We start from the raw sequence: 15,835 nt of genomic DNA on the forward strand, positions 1-15,835 counted from the left end.
ACCCTAAGGATGTGAGAAATGCAGGAAAATAAATTGATTGGTAAACGTCAGATAAAATCCATCAACCTTAATGGGAGTTATGATTTTTTTCTATTTTTGTGACGTCACATTCGAGCAGCTTCCTATCTGCGTTATGGTGCTCAGATGAATTTTCATTTATCATTCACCAATTATTTTTATCTATCTTTCTATATCTGTTTGTTTTTGTCTCACCTGCGAATCAAAGTGAGACTATAGGCGCCGCTTTTCCGACGGCGGCGGCGGCGGCGTCAACATCAAATCTTAACCTGAGGTTAAGTTTTTGAAATGACGTCATAACTTAGAAAGTATATGGACCTAGTTAATAAAACTAGGCCATAAGGTTAATCAAGTATTACTGAACATCCTATTAGAGTTTCATGTCACATGACCAAGGTCAAAGGTCATTTAGGGTCAATGAACTTAGACCATGTTGGAGGAATCAACATCGAAATCTTAACCTGAGGTTAAGTTTTTGAAATGTCATCATAACTTAGAAAATATATGGACCTAGTTCATGAAACTTGGACATAAGGTTAATCAAGCATCACTAAAAATTTTGTGCAAGTTTCAGGTCTCATGATTAAGGTCAAAGGTCATTTAGGGTCAATGAACTTTGGCCGAATCGGGGGTATCTGTTGAATTACCATCATAACTTTGAAAGTTTATTGGTCTAGTTCATTAAACTTGGACATTAGAGTAATCAAGTATCACTGAACATCCTGTGCGCGTTTCAGGTCACATGACCAAGGTCAAAGGTCAATGAACTTTGGCCGAATTGGGTGTATCTGTTGAATTACCATCATAACTTTGAAAGTTTATGGATCTGATTCATGAAACTTGTACATAAGAGTAATCAAGTATCACTGAACATCCTGTTCGAGTTTCAGGTCACATGATCAAGGTCAAAGGTCATGTAAGGTCAATGAACTTTGGCCATGTTGGGGTTTTTTGTTGAATAACCATCATATCTCTGTAAGTTTATTGGTCTAGTTCATAAAAAGTGGACATAAGAGTAACCATGTATCACTGAACATCTTGTGCGAGTTAGAGTAGTATTCAAAGTCAGCACTGCTGCTATATTGAACCGCGTGATGCAGGTGAGACGGCCAGAGGCATTCCACTTGTTGTATATCATGAGTAAATCCAACACATATTAGTATTGTAATGACGGCCAGTTTGATAAAAATAAAAAAATGTCATACAATTTTTTCCAAAATATGCTAGTAGTCCGTGGAATTATTGCAAATATATGAAAAGATAAAAACAGAAAAAAAATGGCCCTTGTTAAAAAAAACGATAAACACAATTATTGTTCCGGACGTTTGATACCGCGCTATCTGTACTTATTTTCATTTGTTAATCTAAACTAATATCTACGGAGCCCCTGAGCTCCGTAGATATCCACTATTTCAGCCATTATTTAGTTTAGATGAAAAGCCCAATTGTCAAAAAGTGAGAATAATAAACGGTTAGTGATCGACCCACTTCAGGAAGAGAAATAAGCTTCTGGTACGAGGCTCTGACATTGTAAATCTTGCGGGCGTTTGCGCAGACTCCTTTTTAATTGCAAACGTATAATTCATGCATGCATGCAAAAGCACCCACAAACAATGCTGGGGAGCCATGGGAAAGTCATTGTCAATGCCACTTTTTTTCACCCCGTGGATCTCTGTAGCCTACACTTGTTCAGGATATCATAAGTATGTGTTATTTACAAGGTCACCACCACTCCTGGCTATAGTTGTATCGAGCTTGACGAATTTGACCCATCCGAGTTAGCAATTTATCTTCATTTTGTTCACTAAACGTTCTTCGTGATTTGGCAGTGCGGCGGATACAGTTCAGATTCCTTGGCAACGAAAGCATTCTCAGGGTACAAATTCAATATTATTGGTTACTGTCAATCATTTCTTATTTATACACAGCAAAAACTGTGGTGCTAACCGGTGTACATAGAACTCATAGAGGACCACACCAGTTATTTTACACCGGTGTTAAATTGGTGTTAGTTTTACACCTATAGGTGTTATTACAACACCTATGGTTGTTACATTTATACTCCTTGGTGTTATGTTCAATCTCCAGGGTGTTATTTTAACACCTCAGGGTGTGGTCCTCTATTAACACCAATTGGTGTCAGTTTTAACACCAAAGTGTTTACAGTGTAGTATTTCTATGAAACAAATATACACGAGGAGTAAAAATGGGCGTGTTTTGTCTGTTTCGTTGACCAGTGAATGACCTGAGCAGCTATACAGTTCCGACCAACGTTGAATCTGTAATAGCTCTATGGTTGAACCATGTGAACCCTCTTTGGTGACCTGCATTCGAGCTCATCTCCGAGTGACCGGCTCCGAAGAGAATCTGCCAATCAACGTGCGTGATTCTATTCACGATAGTGACCTTTGTAAAGTCGGATAAAGACACACCGCACCGACCTCTGGGTTTTAAGCAGATCAGTGTATTTATTGAAAAGATGCGGTTTGATCTGTGTTCCAACACTCTAGATCTATTTTGATATCATTTATAAACGATGTTGATCTGTGGCCGTACATCTCATGCACGTATCTTTTCAAGCCAAGCACTAATTACTAGGATTTAATGAACGATTCTTAAGGGGATCTTCCTGAACTTAGAAGTTAACCCTGGAACGCACCATAATTATAAAGGTCATACATTATTTTAGGACAACAGATAACCGAGAAAAAGGAAAAACTTGACTGAAATAAGATAATTGCACCGTATTTGGTATTCAACTTCGCAAAACCTCGATGAGATTGTTATTCCTGATCGAGATACCAAAGTACTTGAAGGGAAATTAGCCTACTGGTCGTTAATGAAAGAAAAAAAGCACATTGGCCTATAAAAAAAGGAGCCTTCAGGAATAAGGAGCTATGTTTGTTCATGTCGCGAGAACAGTCAGCTCGATGGTTCGAGCTCCTGGGCGAATACCCCCTCTAATCTCACCATGGAGTTTGGCTAGATACCATTCGAGAATAGCAACAATAAGTTCCTCCTTAGACATGCCAAAGCTGATGACGTATGAAAATGGAGAAAAGGTAGGGAAAGTTGTAGTATTATATCGTTCTTTTCGCGTCCGACCCTTGACTGTGTCTATAGACCGATTCAGTTTTGGGTGTTGTGTTTGTGGTAAACTCTAACTTCTGGAGGCCCCCCAAAATATAACTCCTGCACTGACATATCAACACACCCGTTTCGTTGTACATGTGTTATCCATTCTCCTGTTATTTATTTATTTCAAATATTTAAAAGAAGGGTAGCCCAATCAGCAAGAATTCAGCTGGTTTCGTAAGCAAACACAAATATAAAACATGGTGACACATTCGAATGTCATTATAGCCCCCAGTGATATGGTCGCCCTAATAAAATAGCCCGGGCATGGCGCGGGCTATTTTAGCACGCGCCATGCATAAACTTAACGAATTAACGAAGGCTTGGTACGTGTATGGTCTGGACCAGCGATTTACTGAAAGCGGTACTAGATCTAATTTGTGTTTGAGATAAAATACTTGTAGCATCCCGGTATCATCAGCATAGTCCCCTATTCCCTGTGCAGGGGCGGAAATCTCTCCCAAAAGGTAGGGGGGACAAGGGTCTGGAAAATTTGACAAGCAAAAAAAAAGGGTATTACCTAAAATCTAAGGTCATTTCGACGAAAATATATTTGACAAGCAAAAAAAAAGAAAAAAGGTCATCTCGTCCCAAAACGCACGTTTTATTCCCATTTTCAGTGATATATTTCTTAGCATCACCAAAGACCCAAAATAGTAGGGGGGGGGACATTTGATATTGTGTCCCCCCTACTATTTTGAGTAGGGGGGCACGACCCCCCTGTCCCCCCTGGGATTTCCGCCCATGTCCCTGTGCAATTTGTAAAGTCATGTAAACATGAATATTAAGAGGCTATGGATTCGCATTCAGATAGACAAGCTCCCCGGTTTGTTTCTTTTAAATTTTGCGACTTAGCCCAGGCTTAGTACGTGGTCTGGACCAGCGAGTTACTGAAAGAAGTATAGGCCCCAGTATAGGCCTAATATATGTTTGAAACAAAATAGCATCCCGGGATCATCAGTATTCCCTGTGTAATTTGTAAAGTCATGTCAGCATAAATATTAACATGATTTTAAAAGAGGCTTGGTCGGATTCGCAGATAGGCGAGCTCCCCGGTTTGTTTCCTTTAATTTTCTCTGTATACATCTCCACCGGATTCAACTGGTTCTGTACTGAGCACTGATCCCGGCCACTATTGGTTTTAGATAAATTTCATTGTCATCATTGGTTTACAATGTATTTATACTACAGAGTGTATCAATAAAATGTTTACGCTTTTAGAGATCGATCAGTGATAGCTTACAAGAAACAATGAAAATACCCAAATTATTCAATCATAATGTTATCAAATTCGATGAATCACAGTACAGTTATGATATTTTTCGCAATAAATTTGTTAACAGTGTAGAATTCGTAAGCCTGTATTTTGTTTATTTTCGAGAGGCACTGGGCACTATAAACTGGGCTTATTACTATCTTAGAATGCTTGCGCAGCAGATTTCCGTAATGACGTTTCTGTAACACATGACGGTACGGTCCAAGGTTAATCATTAGGTAACAGACCTAGTAGTTTGAAAAGTGTATCATCGTTTGATTTGAAGTGAGCGTGGGGGCGTTGTGGGGGTGTGTGGATATAGTAAACATTTAGTATCAGCAGTCAACTGTTCGAGATAATATAAGTTTGCGCATATGATTACCTAATTAACAATCAGTGATTGTAGGCCTGATGCAGCACACGATTTTGTTTGAAAAATAGCAGGAAAAATATTGGTTAAGGTTTGAGGAAAATCCATTAAAGATTAAGAAAGTTATTGGAATTCTACGTTTTGGATTTGTGACGTCATAAACGACCAACTTCCCCATCATGTTATGTAATATGAATGCAGGAATTTCATTTTATAATGGTTCCTGATGACTTTTGTTTTCTCTTCATGATCGGGTGTGAACTTATTGATCTATTGATCTATTGATATTGACATTTTTTTCTGAGAAAAAAGTCATTTTATTGAGTTTTTACCATATGTAGGAATGCTGCTTGCATATGATGTCACAAATCAATTAAAATTCTAATGATTTTTTAATTATTTGGTGCTTTTTTCTCAAACCTTCGGAAATTATTAATTTTTCTGGCTATATATACACTAAAACTTTTTGTGAGGGTGAGGTTCCACTTTAAACGACATGAGAGTTCACGAGAACGGGCATGCGAGATTTGTTTTCTCTGTTCTCGTTTTAAAGTTTAGTCTTTGAAGGGATGGAGCTTTGATTATACTTTGTTAGCTGAAATCGAGTTAGAAATACGATATTGAATATATCAAAATTCTATTTTAGCAAAAATTTAATCAAGGAAAATAAAAAAGTATACGTTTCTCCATTTTAACTTTTTATGGAGGCGGAAGGCGAAATTAAAGCGAACTTGGAACCCGACTCATTATTATAGTTTGTTTGTAAATTAATATTTTCAATAACATTTCATTGCGCATATTGAAACAAGAGCAGATAAATATGTTCCTTGATGGTGCAACGAACTTTTCAAAAACACAACTATACGTATTCTGAAAGTAAATATAAGATTAAGAATCTTTGATAGTTAAGTATGTTGTCCTGGGCTGTGGAGTGAGTAAAATTAAAACGACCTTAGATCCTGACTCGTCTCTGTGTTTGTACATGGCCGTTTTCGAAATAGTATTTCAATGCGTTTGTTGAAACAAGAGCAGATGAACCTGTTCCCTTATAACGTTAATGGTGCAACAAACTTTTCAAGAACGTATACTTTCTATAAATATTCTGACAAATGAACCAAAGAGGGTTTTATATGGTTTGGTTTTCCCATGGTGGGAACTGAGGATGGGAAAATGAAGGACTCTTCAATCTTGAACATACATATTTTGAAATGGTATTTTATTGCGTTTATTGAACCAACAACGGAAATCTTTAACATTCATCATAATGGTGAAAGAAATATAGCTGCTATACACGTGTTTGAAACACTCTAAACCCATTTTAGGTGTATTAGCAAGAGTCTGCTCTATCCTAATTCCCCTTTCTTTTTATCTTTTTTTAGTTTTCTAACCCGTCAGAGGTTACAATTTTCTCTTATTGATGTTCAAACTTTACCACAAATGAAATAAAGTCGACACCCCGGTCATACCTGTAAAGTCACAGTTTTATAAGTATTATATTTCATTTTCAGTTACCTACACATTTGTTTCAGGTAAACCTATGACTAGGCTAACATATGCAAGTTTTCGACAATTACTGTGATGATTATAATTGTGTGTAAAAATATTGTATGTGCTATCTACATTCTTTTTCGAATAGGGCAAATCTATCTTCACACGAAAAGAGATGCAACGGCGCGTCGACGCCCTCCGGAGTCATATGCTCGACAACGAGATCGGTGGCGTACTTCTGACATCGATGCACAACATCAAATACTTCTCCGACTACCTTTACTGCAGCGTGGGTCGCCCCTACGGGCTCGTGATCACCATGGACAAAGTGATCAATATCGCATCTCTCGTCGACGCTGGCCAGGCCTGGCGGATGTCACCTTATAGCGACGACGTGGTCATCTACACCGACTGGCATCGGGACAACTTTTGGAGCGCCGTTGAGCACCTCCTCGGCAACACTTCGGGGAGGATCGGAGCAGAGTTTGACCATATACCTCATGCAGGGAAACTAAAGGTATTCAAGTTAATGCTTTAATCGTCGTTTCTTCATTATCAATTCGTTGACATGTTTGAGGTCGTTTCTGTCGGTATGGGAATTTCGATTAAATAATCTCAATATCCTTAAATTAGGAACGCCCCCCCCCAAAAAAAAAACCTCTTGATGGTTGAAGGATATATTTCCAGGTCATTAACAATCGAAAAAAATTCCCCTGCATCCCTATGAAAATAAATACGTTCGTGTTCTTCACATATTGTCTGATTCATTTATTTTACATGATTATAGGGGCTGATACAGATTGGTCAACTATGTTGTCTATCAGAATGCCAGGTATTTACTTTGTTAAATTAATGTTCTCTCAATCTCTGAAAACAAAATCATGTTATGTTTCCCTCAATCCCATTTAGGACCAGTCTAATCTCGAGACATCATCTGAATCTCTATGTATAAGAACTATGTTGCCTTTCATGTTTACCCTATATCTGCTATATCGAGATGACATCGTCTCAATCTCAGATAACTAAATCGTGTTGCATTTGCCTCAAATTCCCAGTTAGGACAAGCCTCATCTCGAGACGACATCGTCGATGTCGGTATACCCATCATGCAGATGCGGATCATCAAATCACCAGAAGAAATAGCTGTTGTAAAAGAAGGAGCCCGCATAGCAGACCTGGGCGGAGAAGCTGTGGCCTCTGCGAGCGTAGAGGGCGCTGCTGAATACGAAATCGCCCAGTATGCGACGACGGTCATGATGCGAGAGGTGGCGAAAACGTTCCCAGACTCAGATATTCGAGACAGTGAGTAAATAAATAAATAGAAAGATAAATATATTCTATTATCATACCATAAGAATAAGAACCCCAAACAGATACAAAATCTGATTTACACTGGGGCCGTACCATCAAAATGAAGATATATAAAATAGGGAATCAAATCAAAATGCATATATAACATTGGAATTATGATATTAAGCCATATTATATCTGTTGTCCACCTCTCATTGCCTGTTTTCTCCCCCTCTCTCTCCCTCCCTCAGCATGGTCATGGGTTCAGACTGGGCCAATAAACTCAGACGGTGCACACAATGCAACCACGACACGAACACTCATCAACGGCGACATCATCGTCCTCAACGTCTTCCCTATGATCGCCGGGTAATTCTCATTTAATGAGTAGAATTTGTTAATCATTTTCATTGCGTCAGGGATATTTTTTTTCAAAAAGAAGAATTACGGAGCTGAACTGAAAGTCCTCCATCTGAATCTCGAATCTGCATGAATCAGGGGCGGATCCAGCTTTCGCCAAAAGGAGGGGCCGAAAAAATTTTAATTAATGTTTTTCTCGATTGGCCGCTATAATCTGATTTTTGTTGGTTTTTCAGGGGGTAGTCCTAACTGAAGACTTAAGTTTTAAGTAGGGCCTATATGTTAGTTTTTATTGTTACAAACAAGATAAGGTATCTCACGTGGTCTTAATATATAATGCGAGCGCGAAGCGCGAGCTAATTCTTTTTTATATTTTATATCCTTAGAACTGAAGATTTTGAGCAGTTTTTATAATCATGAACAAAGATAAGTATCCAACTAAACAATATGAGCGCGAAGCGCGAGCCGAAATTTCATTGTAGTAACGTGAAAAGGGGCTCAATTAGGACTGTTTTTATTGATTAATGAAGAGGATACAAGTATCACCAATTCAATAATGAGAGTGCGAAGCGGGAGCTCAAATTATTTTGACATTCCGACCTGAAAACTGGACAGTCTAAGCTCGTTTTTATTCGAATAAAGAACAAACTGTGGGTTGCAAACAATTAAATGCGAGCGCGAAGCACGAGCTTAATTTTTTGATATACTGACATCAAAAGGAGCATTTTGGCAACTTTTGGAAAGAATTTCCAAAGAGGATAGGTATCTCACAAATCAAACAATGCGAGCACGCAGCGCGAGCTGAAAATTTTGATATAACAATTTGTGTAAATCAAACAAAATAATGAAAGCTTGATGTGCGAGCTAAAATTGATTTCAGAACTGGATATATGAAGTGTCATTTAACCCTCCTAAATGCGAGCGCGAAACAAGAGCGAAAATGAAGTCTATTTTCTAATTCTTCCCCTCACATTTTTCTCGTTTCCTTTCGGGGTCGGGCCGGCCGTTACGAGGCTGTAAATTACACATCATGAGTATACCTCTTTCTTACTTTTCTTTCTGTTTTTTTCGTAGTTTCTCTTAAGATAGAGTCCACTTTTTTCTGCAGGTTGTCAAAAAATAGGGGGGGGGGGGTGGCCGGGCCGGCTCGGCCCCCTCCTGGATCCGCGCCTGTGAATCGGCCACTTGTTTAGGGTTTAGTTTTTCTTGTGTTGGCTGAGACTACTGGCAAGTTAGTACTGATTATTTAAGTAGATTCGGCACATTTCGGCAAACCTCGGACAGTTTTCATCGTTTTCCGTTTCCAAGTAGCGTGTCCGTAAACTGGGCTAGTGATATAATTCTCAAATTTCATTGCTCTAACTCTCGCAGATATTTCTCGGCATTGGAAAGAACCCTGTTCCTAAACCATGTACCTTCAGACCGCCATCTTGAAGTATGGCAGGTTAACTGCGATGTTCACCGGCGCGGTATGGAGCTCGTCAAACCCGGTGTCAAATGCTGCGACATCGCACTGGAGTTGAACGAGATGTACCGGGAAAAGAACCTGCTTCAGTACCGGAGCTTTGGCTATGGACACTCATTCGGGGTTCTGTCTCATTACTACGGGCGCGAAGCTGGTCAGTATTCATGTGTGTGTGCGTGTGAGTGTGACCGCGGTGCGCGTGTGAGGGTTAGGGTGCGTGACGGTGTGTGGGTACGCACATGTTGGAGGATGTTCTCCCGGATATGACAACGCAATGGGAAACTGTTGCTTGTGAGAGTTCTGTTCGTCTTCTAAACTCTCAATACTCCATTTTCGCGACATTTTCGTAAGCCATACATTTGCGTTATTTTCATTATGTTCATTATCATGATTATGAAATTAACAACTGAAATAAGTTGTCCTTTTTGGAGGCTTATCTGTTCAGTGGTGATAGATAATGGCATCCTCCCCATAACATCAATGCTAGTGTCGTTAGTATATACAGTGCGTCCCAGAATAAACGAAACCGAGATTTAGCGATCATTTATCATAACTTAATCATAAATAAAATAGACAAATGACCTAACAATTTAAAGCTTAGAATCTCCTCTTTCATCTGATATTACTTAGGTTATTTCTTATTCACGCATGAGTGAGCAAAAACAATTTGAAGAAAGGATACCAAAAACTCATTTGGCGGGGGGTATCTGGGTTTCAAAAAGAAAACCACATTTCTGAAATGTTCAATATCTGCTCTTTAATTTGGTACCTAAATTACAGAAAATGGTCAAGAAATAACAAAGTTCTGGTCATTTGAAATAGGGCTTGTATTTTCATAATTTCATGAGATAAACGTGTTTTCACCGGTTTCCCACAGAAGCTTTCGCATGGTGAACAAAAGATTTAATGCATGGCTGATCGTCAACAAACAGAGTGTCGAGTGAGTTTGAAAGCCAGCCTGGAGAACCTCTTCATTTTATGAAATTATTGAAATTCAAGCCTTATTTCAAATGACCAGAACTTTGTTATTTCTTGACCATTTTCTGTAATTTAGGTATCAAATTAAAGAGGAGATATTGAACTTTTCAAAAATGTAGTTTTCTTTTTGAAACCCAGATTCCCCCCGCCAAATGAGTTTTTGATATCCTTTCTTCAAATTGTATTTGCTCACTCATGCGTGAATGAGAAATAATCTAAGTAATATCAGATGAAAGAGGAGATTCTAAGCTTTAAATTGGTAGGTCATTTGTCTATTTTATTTATGATTAAGTTATGATAAATGATCGCTAAATCTCGGTTTCGTTTTTTTCTGGGACGCACTGTATAGTAGTTGATTTCAGACGGAGGATGTAAAGCAGAGTAGTAAATACACCAGAGTGGCGATACCGGAAGTGCACTCTGATTGGTCAGATATTTGAAGCAAAATTGCGCCTCACAGTCTTACAATGGCAGATAATATTAATGAGCTAGACACATTGTATCAGCAACTTTGATTTCACTTTGCTTCCATTAATATCGTTATTGTTTTTATTTTGGTTTAATTTATTCATTATTTCAGTTGCCTTTTTTAACATTTTAAAACTGAGAAAGAATTGAAAAATGCCGACTTCATAATGGATAAGAATGATTATTCATTACTTCCTATCATATCAGAATGATAAGAGCGCCACTTTCGTACTTGGACTGTTACTCTACATAGTCTTAAAGGGGAAGTTCACCCTGACAAAAAGTTTATTGTAAAAATAGCAGAAAAAATAATGAAAAATATTGCCGAAGGTTTGAGAAAAATTCATCAAATAATTAAAAAGTTATTAGAATTTCAATTATTTGATTTGTGACGTCATATGCGAGCAGCATCCCTACATAGCGAATGGTAAAAAATCAATGAAATTTCATTTTCTCAGAAAATTGAAAATGGTTTTCGCTGTACCTTTTGTATATCAATAGACAAATCATTTCACATCCGATCGTGAATAGAAAACAAAATTAAGTCATAAGGAACCATACAAAATATGAAATTCATGCATTTTATATTACATAACACATGGGGCAACTGCTCGTTTATGACGTCACAAATCCAAAACTTTGAACTCTAATAACTTTCTTACTCTTTAACGGATTTTCCTCAAACCTTCACCAATATTTTTTACTATTTTTTCTGCTATTTTTACAACAAAGTTTTCTTCAGGGTGAACTTCCCCTTTAACAGTTCAACTCCCGGTTCAACTGAGGCCGGTTTCACGCTGAAGGCGAAGAGTAATAAACTCCGGATTTAGTCCAGGATAGGCCCCATAGAAACTTGACCAAACCTTGTTTTTTTATATATACAATATTTTTTGATGGTTTCTTGTCAATTCGAGGGTGCTGATTACGAATCTCGATGATGCCACTCGTGTAACCTTGAGCATTTTCCGCAAATTGGCAAAATCCAATATGGCCGCCAAAATATGCAAATTACCCATAAAAATCCCAAAATTGTCCGCACATTGGCTATGGAATGCATGAAAGCGTGTGGCAGGAGTAAAATACACTCTGAAAATATAATTTTTGACAAAATATTTATTTTCCTAATATTCAAAATGGCCGCCATAGTCCATTGTATACTCTATTATGTACAATATGAATAGGGAAAACTGATTTTTACAAAAATGAGCACTAAACCGCAAAAAATCGCGATGTATGAACGAAGTAATATATGCAAATCATCATTACTAACGAGATATGTCATTTATTATGTCATAAATGGGGACATTTCTGTATTTTGATATCTAAAATGGCCGCCATTGGCCCAAACAGTATTGCGTACAATGGCAATGGGGGCCAAAAAATTCACAAGAGTGATCACTGAAATGCATATTATTAAGATTAAACGAGTGGAATACTGACTAAAAAAATAATTGTTAACGAAATATATTATTAATATGCCATGTATGTGATGAATGTTGTATTTTGATATTCAAAATGGCTGCCAAAGGCCGTAAAAGCATTATCCACAATGAGAAAGTGGGGCAAAGAAATCACAAGAGTGATCACTAAAATGCATATATATGTGATAAATTAATGGGATACTGTTTTAAAAACATATTTTCTAACGAAATATATCATTCAGGTTTAAAGTTTGTGTTAAATACTGTATTTTTACTTTCAAAATGGCCGCCAGAGACATACAATTTTAGTGTAGACAAATTATGTTCACAAAAAAGGGCATATGGCAGCCATTTTGAATGTTGAAATACAATATTTATCACATAAATTATATAAGAGATGATATATTTTGTTATAAATCATGTTTTCAGACGATATTTCACTCATACATCACCATTTGGCCAACCAAAGCCAAATTCTGATTAAATCATTTGTTCCCATTCACATTGTGCATAATATCTTAAGGGCCTGTAGCGGCCATTTTGACTTTCCAATAATAGTATTTTTCACCTAACTGGCAGATCAAATGATATCTCTTAATAGAAATCATGCTTTCAGACAATATTTTACTCATAGATCACTAATACTTGCATTTATGGTGCTAATATTGGTTTCCCACTTTGCATTGTGCATAATACTGTTAATGTCTCTGGCGGCCATTTTGAAAGTAAAAATACAGTATTTAACACAAACTTTAAACCTGAATGATATATTTCGTTAGAAAATATGTTTTTTAAACAGTATCCCATTAATTTATCACATATATATGCATTTTAGTGATCACTCTTGTAATTTCTTTGCCCCTCTTTCTCATTGTGCATAATACTTTTAGGGCCTTTGGCAGCCATTTTGAATATCAAAATACAACATTCATCACATACATGGCATAGTAATAATATATTTCGTTAACAATTATGTTTTTAGTCAGTATTCCACTCGTTTAATCTTAATAATATGCATTTTAGTGATCACTCTTGTGAATTTTTTGGCCCCCATTGCCATTGTACGCAATACTGTTTGGGCCAGTGGCGGCCATTTTAGATATCAAAATACAGAAATATTCCCATGTATGATATAATAAATGATATATCTCGTTAGTAATAATGATTTGCATATATCACTTCGTTCATACATCGCGATTTTTTGCGGTTTAGTGCTCACTTTTGTGAAAGCTAGTTTTCCCTATTTATATTGTACATAATAGAGTATACAATGGACTATGGCGGCCATTTTGAATATGAGGAAAATAAATATTTTGTCAAAAATTATTTTTTCAGGGAGTATCTCACTCCTGCACACAATTTCATGCATTTTGTAGCTAATGTGCGGATAATTTTAGGATTTTTATGGGTAATTTGCATATTTTGGCGGCCATATTGGATTTTGCCAATTTGCGGAAAATGCTCAAGGTTACACGAGTGGCATCATTCAGATTCGTAATCAGCACCCTCGAATTGACAAGAAACCATCAAAAAATATTGTATATATAAAAAAAACAAGGTTACACCTCTTCTATCCTGGACTAATTGTACTGCGGACCGACAAAACACCCACTTGCAAACTGGCAAGCTCCGCAGTCATTTCCTTGCTTCCAAGCGAGTTCGCGCCATTATGTTTGGCGCGCGAAATCTCCACCATGCGGAAATGAACGAAGTTACGCCCGAGATAGGCGATGGGCGATACTGCACCTCCGGCGCGGACTAGCTCCGTTTGTACCCCATGCATCTTCCTGAAGTGGGTTGAGTACTCAGCTTTGAATCCGGATCGAAATTATCCTAGAATTGTCATACTGCCTTCCAAATTCATTCTTAACTCCGGAGTAACTCCACTTTGGCTGTCAGTATAAAAGTGGTATTGGTATTCAGTTGACAATAACTAGTTACCATTGTACAGCTTTCGACCCAGGTGTAGTAAACTTGGGCGGGGGGGGGGGGGTAATTGTCGGGAGGCCATTGCAACGAAATCACAATAAAGTGTTAATTTTGTGGTTTTATACACGCTTGCAAGGTTCACAAAGGTCATGGTAAAGGTCATGGTAAATCTGGAAAAAATTGTGATCATGGAAAAGTCAGGGAACTTGGAAAAACCTGGAAAATGTGTGAAAAGTCATGGGAAAGTCATGGAATTTCATTTACCTCTTGGCTATGGCAGCTTTCCGTTTGTCTTGTCTCGCAACTCTCTCTGTGATCATACTCTGCTATTATAGTTGATGTTCATGATTTCCATTTTTCCCAGTTTTGCGACATCCCAAATTCTACATCACTCCCACGACGTCACGGGAGGTCATGGAAAGCAGCAATTTAGTCATGGAAAGTCATGGAATTCTGTTTTCAAATATCTGTGGGAATCCTGGTAAAAGTTTCAATTACCCGATCACCCGTTCTGTAGGTTTGGCAAATCACGACAAGAAGTATGAATACATGAAATCTTAGCCATAATTTTCATGTGTTCAAATATATTATAAAGTCAAGTTTAAGATGAATTCAGCAATCTGTGTTATGTACAAATCAAATATTATCCCCTTTTTGTTGAAACTTTTAGCACTCGAACTGAGAGAAGACATCGAGACTGTGTTACAGCCCGGTATGGTACTCTCCATGGAACCACATCTCACAATACCCGACGGGCAGCCTGGGACTGGAGGCTACAGGGAACACGATATCATGGTTGTGACAGAAGAGGGCGCTAGCTCGATAACCAAATTTCCGTATGGACCAGAATATAACATCATCCACAAATGATGACATAGTCATGAATGTAAACTTTTATCAAACGATCTATCAATTTAGCTATTCCAGTTCAAATGGCAATGATCTTGATAAAATTACTTAAAGGTTCTTAAAGGATTTAGAAGAATTATCTCGGCAAGCCAGATATTGGCTATTTTGATGTGTAATCTTACACAGCAAGATCAGAACATCTACTGACCTATTACATGTATTATAGGTTTAAGTAATTGTGTACTCTTTATTGTATATACATCTAGGCCTAGGTAAAAGGATGTAAATGTTAATTTAGGGGGAACCGTTTTTGTCTCACCTGCATAGCAGAGTGAGACTATAGGCGCCGCTTTTCCGACGGCGGCGGCGGCGTCAACATCAAATCCTAATTTAAGGTTAAGTTTTTGAAATGACAGCATAACTTAGAAAATAAAAGGACCTAGTTCAAGCATCTTGGCCATAAGGTTGATCAAGTATTACTGAACATCCTACCTGAGTTTCATGTCACATGACCAAGGTCAAAGGTCATTTAGGGTCAATGAACTTAGACCATGTTGGGGGAATCAACATCAAAATCTTAACCTAAGGTTAAGTTTTTGAAATGTCATCATAACTTAGAAAATATATGGACCTAGTTCATGAAACTTGGATATAAAGTCAATCAAGTATCACTGAACATCCTGCATGAGTTTGACCAAGGTCAAGGGTCATTTAGGGTCAATGAACTTTGGCCGCATTGGGGGTATCTGTTGAATTACCGTCATAACTTTGAAAATTTATGGATCTGATTGATGAAACTTGGATATGAT

At 37.7% G+C, this 15,835-nt stretch overlaps 1 protein-coding gene across 1 annotated transcript; it reads left to right on the forward strand.

Moving 5' to 3' along the window:
* The first annotated feature begins 2,287 nt into the window (after positions 1-2,287).
* LOC121413683 (creatinase-like) lies at positions 2,288-15,390 on the forward strand. The gene is made up of 6 exons (XM_041606605.1): positions 2,288-3,080; positions 6,415-6,783; positions 7,322-7,568; positions 7,808-7,925; positions 9,288-9,535; positions 14,848-15,390. The coding sequence occupies exons 1-6, from the start codon at positions 2,916-2,918 to the stop codon at positions 15,045-15,047; spliced, it is 1,347 nt and encodes a 448-aa protein (XP_041462539.1). The 5' UTR covers positions 2,288-2,915; the 3' UTR covers positions 15,048-15,390.
* The last annotated feature ends 445 nt before the right edge of the window (positions 15,391-15,835 follow it).

This window comes from Lytechinus variegatus, chromosome 4, assembly GCF_018143015.1.
Source record: "Lytechinus variegatus isolate NC3 chromosome 4, Lvar_3.0, whole genome shotgun sequence".
NCBI lineage: Eukaryota > Metazoa > Echinodermata > Echinoidea > Temnopleuroida > Toxopneustidae > Lytechinus > Lytechinus variegatus.